Source organism: Liolophura sinensis, chromosome 5, assembly GCF_032854445.1.
Source record: "Liolophura sinensis isolate JHLJ2023 chromosome 5, CUHK_Ljap_v2, whole genome shotgun sequence".
NCBI lineage: Eukaryota > Metazoa > Mollusca > Polyplacophora > Chitonida > Chitonidae > Liolophura > Liolophura sinensis.
The window spans coordinates 1,142,473-1,148,329 of record NC_088299.1 but is presented as its reverse complement, the minus strand read 5'-3'; the positions used below and the strand labels follow the sequence as shown (position 1 = coordinate 1,148,329).

The following is a 5,857-nucleotide window of genomic DNA, read 5'->3' as shown; positions in this document are numbered from 1 at the left end:
AGTATGGTTTCTTGTGAACTGATGCTCACCTTTCCTGCTGTTTGGCGTCTTAAAATTGTTAGGGCGTTAATCCAGTAGCAGCTGTATCAGATTTTACATCTTCAGCTACAAGGGTGGGCCGCCTGGGGGGTAAAGTGTAGCGACCGACTTCTTTCTTTAAATGGTCTTAACTGTGTAGCCGGCAGAGGTGATGAAGCCATTCTCTGGCAATACGTCTACTTCAAAGGTTGAGCAGAGGTGACGAACCTATTCTATCCCAATGCGTCTACTTGAAAGGCTGAGCAGAGGTGATGAAACCATTCTATCCCAATACGTCTACTTCAAGCGATGAGACGATCTCATTTAACAGAGAAGATATCTCCATAAGTCTAGGCGGCGTCAGAAAAGTAAGTGGATTATATCATTTTCTCAATATTCACACCACAGTTTTAGATCAAGTGAGACGCTTGTTCCAAGTTTTACATATACGACGTCGACCTTTATTAGTTAATCATAAAGAAGTAATTCTTTGACCGCTGAAACAGTTCGATCTATTTCTTTTTCAGTGAAAGCCATTTCGTAATCTTTGCATTTAATATGGCTTAAAATGGTACGCTACCACACTTTGTGTCTTTCAAAGAGCTGACGAATACTGAGTCTGATAACCAGTAGAATTGTGTTTGCATACAATAAAACAAGGTGGAGAAATCTGACTATTGATTGTTTTTGCAATCTGTTCCTCCTGATCGTTTTCGCTGGCGTTGAATAAAAGCAGGAAATTACTCAAACACACACTTATTATCAACGTGGCAACATCAAATTAAGCTTGAAGCACTCTGTCAACATTTTATGAATTTTCTTTAGGAGCAAGCAGTTTTTCACATATACTCCTTAAATTATACCGCTTGATGAACTAACTGTATTGTAAGTTCGAATCCAGCCATCGTCAATTTTCACCTGTGAAAATTGCAGTAGGCGGTGTTGCACTTTTCACAAAAGTGGTATTGGTAATGACAAGGAGACAAAAATCATGTTTAACTCAACTGTTTTTAATATTCATTCCATTTTGCATGAAGAAACATATAAAATTATAGCACTATTAGAAAGAGAGTAAAGCACCGCAGTTATAAAGGGAAACATTTCACACTACATCATCATGGACCGCTTCCTCTTAACACTTGCAATTTGTGTTAAGGACCTGGTATTGGCTGATCGATTTCTCTTGTTGGCAAACCACTTTTTAACTTGTTCCTGTGTCAAACCACCTGCTGTAGCCAAACTTTCAGTCTCAGAGGGTGTAGGGTAAGGGTGGTCGATGTGTTGTTCATACCACAGCTCCAACAAACGGACAGATGCTTTGGACAAAAGCGATCTGGTCCTTAAGCCAAGATGTCTTCTGCTGATGTTGCTTGCCACGACCTGGGCTTCTCTACTAAGACAGGAACCGATGCCACTGTCTTCTAATAAGGCGACACTGGCCTCTACTCTCTTTATTATCAACCCAAGTTCCTGGTCGTAGTACTGGTTAAGGAGCACTTTTAAGTGGGGATGTGCGTCGCCTAGCATGAGACTTCGGTATCTTTCAGTCTCAACTAAGGCTGTCTGGTACTTGTAAAAGTCTTGCAGTTCTCGGACCCTCTCCGGCTGAAATGGTTGGAGTTTGCTCAGTCTACACAACAAGTTCGTCTCTCTGGCTAAGATAGGCTCACAAGGATACGTGAGGGCGCTGTGAAAGAGGTTGACGGGCAAACACCTCTCCTGACATTCCATTTCCAGGGCTGTTTTCAAGTCGTTTGGAAGGGTGTGGTTTTGCAAAACGGGGCAGTCCCAAGAGAAGGGGAAATAATCGCCAGGTCGACACTCTGTTACGGGACTCGGACAACTTTCTGTCCTTACAGTGATCTGAGCTGATTCTTCAACTCCACAGTGGTGATTATCGCCGACGTAGACAGGTTGGATTTCAGTCTTAATGTCATCTTTGGCATTTTCAGTCGAGGTGCACTGTGACGATATACCGACGAGGTCGCACAGAGTCTGCAATGTGTCTTTACCATCCTCATCCTTGGAGATAGTCCTCTCAACACCTGTAGCTAAGTTAGAGTAGACATTTTGGTTACTTGAGGCGTTAGAAAAAGCCATAGTGCTTCAGCAATTTGTGCTTAGTTAAATTCCACTTGGAAGTGTGACACGTAAAGCTCAGTGTTGTCAAGTTTTAAAGCAAATCGTGTCTTATATGCTGGGTAGGAGGCAGCAATTTGAGTGGCCACTGTGGTGAACGATATTTGGAATCAACCAAAAGTATGGTTTCTTGTGAACTGATGCTCACCTTTCCTGCTGTTTGGCGTCTTAAAATTGTTAGGGCGTTAATCCAGTAGCAGCTGTATCAGATTTTACATCTTCAGCTACAAGGGTGGGCCGCCTGGGGGGTAAAGTGTAGCGACCGACTTCTTTCTTTAAATGGTCTTAACTGTGTAGCCGGCAGAGGTGATGAAGCCATTCTCTGGCAATACGTCTACTTCAAAGGTTGAGCAGAGGTGACGAACCTATTCTATCCCAATGCGTCTACTTGAAAGGCTGAGCAGAGGTGATGAAACCATTCTATCCCAATACGTCTACTTCAAGCGATGAGACGATCTCATTTAACAGAGAAGATATCTCCATAAGTCTAGGCGGCGTCAGAAAAGTAAGTGGATTATATCATTTTCTCAATATTCACACCACAGTTTTAGATCAAGTGAGACGCTTGTTCCAAGTTTTACATATACGACGTCGACTTTTATTAGTTAATCATAAAGAAGTAATTCTTTGACCGCTGAAACAGTTCGATCTATTTCTTTTTCAGTGAAAGCCATTTCGTAATCTTTGCATTTAATATGGCTTAAAATGGTACGCTACCACACTTTGTGCCTTTCAAAGAGCTGACGAATACTGAGTCTGATAACCAGTAGAATTGTGTTTGCATACAATAAAACAAGGTGGAGAAATCTGACTATTGATTGTTTTTGCAATCTGTTCCTCCTGATCGTTTTCGCTGGCGTTGAATAAAAGCAGGAAATTACTCAAACACACACTTATTATCAACGTGGCAACATCAAATTAAGCTTGAAGCACTCTGTCAACATTTTATGAATTTTCTTTAGGAGCAAGCAGTTTTTCACATATACTCCTTAAATTATACCGCTTGATGAACTAACTGTATTGTAAGTTCGAATCCAGCCATCGTCAATTTTCACCTGTGAAAATTGCAGTAGGCGGTGTTGCACTTTTCACAAAAGTGGTATTGGTAATGACAAGGAGACAAAAATCATGTTTAACTCAACTGTTTTTAATATTCATTCCATTTTGCATGAAGAAACATATAAAATTATAGCACTATTAGAAAGAGAGTAAAGCACCGCAGTTATAAAGGGAAACATTTCACACTACATCATCATGGACCGCTTCCTCTTAACACTTGCAATTTGTGTTAAGGACCTGGTATTGGCTGATCGATTTCTCTTGTTGGCAAACCACTTTTTAACTTGTTCCTGTGTCAAACCACCTGCTGTAGCCAAACTTTCAGTCTCAGAGGGTGTAGGGTAAGGGTGGTCGATGTGTTGTTCATACCACAGCTCCAACAAACGGACAGATGCTTTGGACAAAAGCGATCTGGTCCTTAAGCCAAGATGTCTTCTGCTGATGTTGCTTGCCACGACCTGGGCTTCTCTACTAAGACAGGAACCGATGCCACTGTCTTCTAATAAGGCGACACTGGCCTCTACTCTCTTTATTATCAACCCAAGTTCCTGGTCGTAGTACTGGTTAAGGAGCACTTTTAAGTGGGGATGTGCGTCGCCTAGCATGAGACTTCGGTATCTTTCAGTCTCAACTAAGGCTGTCTGGTACTTGTAAAAGTCTTGCAGTTCTCGGACCCTCTCCGGCTGAAATGGTTGGAGTTTGCTCAGTCTACACAACAAGTCTCTCTGGCTAAGACAGGCTCACAAGGATACGTGAGGGCGCTGTGAAAGAGGTTGACGGGCAAACACCTCTCCTGACATTCCATTTCCAGGGCTGTTTTCAAGTCGTTTGGAAGGGTGTGGTTTTGCAAAACGGGGCAGTCCCAAGAGAAGGGGAAATAATCGCCAGGTCGACACTCTGTTACGGGACTCGGACAACTTTCTGTCCTTACAGTGATCTGAGCTGATTCTTCAACTCCACAGTGGTGATTATCGCCGACGTAGACAGGTTGGATTTCAGTCTTAATGTCATCTTTGGCATTTTCAGTCGAGGTGCACTGTGACGATATACCGACGAGGTCGCACAGAGTCTGCAATGTGTCTTTACCATCCTCATCCTTGGAGATAGTCCTCTCAACACCTGTAGCTAAGTTAGAGTAAACATTTTGGTTACTTGAGGCGTTAGAAAAAGCCATAGTGCTTCAGCGATTTGTGCTTAGTTAAATTCCACTTGGAAGTGTGACACGTAAAGCTCAGTGTTGTCAAGTTTTAAAGCAAATCGTGTCTTATATGCTGGGTAGGAGGCAGCAATTTGATTGGCCACTGTGGTGAACGATATTTGGAATCAACCAAAAGTATGGTTTCTTGTGAACTGATGCTCACCTTTCCTGCTGTTTGGCGTCTTAAAATTGTTAGGGCGTTAATCCAGTAGCAGCTGTATCAGATTTTACATCTTCAGCTACAAGGGTGGGCCGCCTGGGGGGTAAAGTGTAGCGACCGACTTCTTTCTTTAAATGGTCTTAACTGTGTAGCCGGCAGAGGTGATGAAGCCATTCTCTGGCAATACGTCTACTTCAAAGGTTGAGCAGAGGTGACGAACCTATTCTATCCCAATGCGTCTACTTGAAAGGCTGAGCAGAGGTGATGAAACCATTCTATCCCAATACGTCTACTTCAAGCGATGAGACGATCTCATTTAACAGAGAAGATATCTCCATAAGTCTAGGCGGCGTCAGAAAAGTAAGTGGATTATATCATTTTCTCAATATTCACACCACAGTTTTAGATCAAGTGAGACGCTTGTTCCAAGTTTTACATATACGACGTCGACTTTTATTAGTTAATCATAAAGAAGTAATTCTTTGACCGCTGAAACAGTTCGATCTATTTCTTTTTCAGTGAAAGCCATTTCGTAATCTTTGCATTTAATATGGCTTAAAATGGTACGCTACCACACTTTGTGCCTTTCAAAGAGCTGACGAATACTGAGTCTGATAACCAGTAGAATTGTGTTTGCATACAATAAAACAAGGTGGAGAAATCTGACTATTGATTGTTTTTGCAATCTGTTCCTCCTGATCGTTTTCGCTGGCGTTGAATAAAAGCAGGAAATTACTCAAACACACACTTATTATCAACGTGGCAACATCAAATTAAGCTTGAAGCACTCTGTCAACATTTTATGAATTTTCTTTAGGAGCAAGCAGTTTTTCACATATACTCCTTAAATTATACCGCTTGATGAACTAACTGTATTGTAAGTTCGAATCCAGCCATCGTCAATTTTCACCTGTGAAAATTGCAGTAGGCGGTGTTGCACTTTTCACAAAAGTGGTATTGGTAATGACAAGGAGACAAAAATCATGTTTAACTCAACTGTTTTTAATATTCATTCCATTTTGCATGAAGAAACATATAAAATTATAGCACTATTAGAAAGAGAGTAAAGCACCGCAGTTATAAAGGGAAACATTTCACACTACATCATCATGGACCGCTTCCTCTTAACACTTGCAATTTGTGTTAAGGACCTGGTATTGGCTGATCGATTTCTCTTGTTGGCAAACCACTTTTTAACTTATTCCTGTGTCAAACCACCTGCTGTAGCCAAACTTTCAGTCTCAGAGGGTGTAGGGTAAGGGTGGTCGATGTGTTGTTCATAC

General features: G+C 41.6%; 1 protein-coding gene across 1 annotated transcript; it reads right to left on the bottom strand.

Moving 5' to 3' along the window:
- Window positions 1-3,401: 3,401 nt before the first annotated feature.
- LOC135465931 (uncharacterized) lies at window positions 3,402-4,390 on the bottom strand. The gene is made up of 2 exons (XM_064743313.1): window positions 4,148-4,390; window positions 3,402-3,899 (listed from the first exon to the last, which is right to left on the bottom strand). Exons 1-2 carry the CDS (start codon window positions 4,388-4,390, stop codon window positions 3,402-3,404), a joined length of 741 nt encoding a protein of 246 aa, XP_064599383.1.
- Window positions 4,391-5,857: the final 1,467 nt, after the last annotated feature.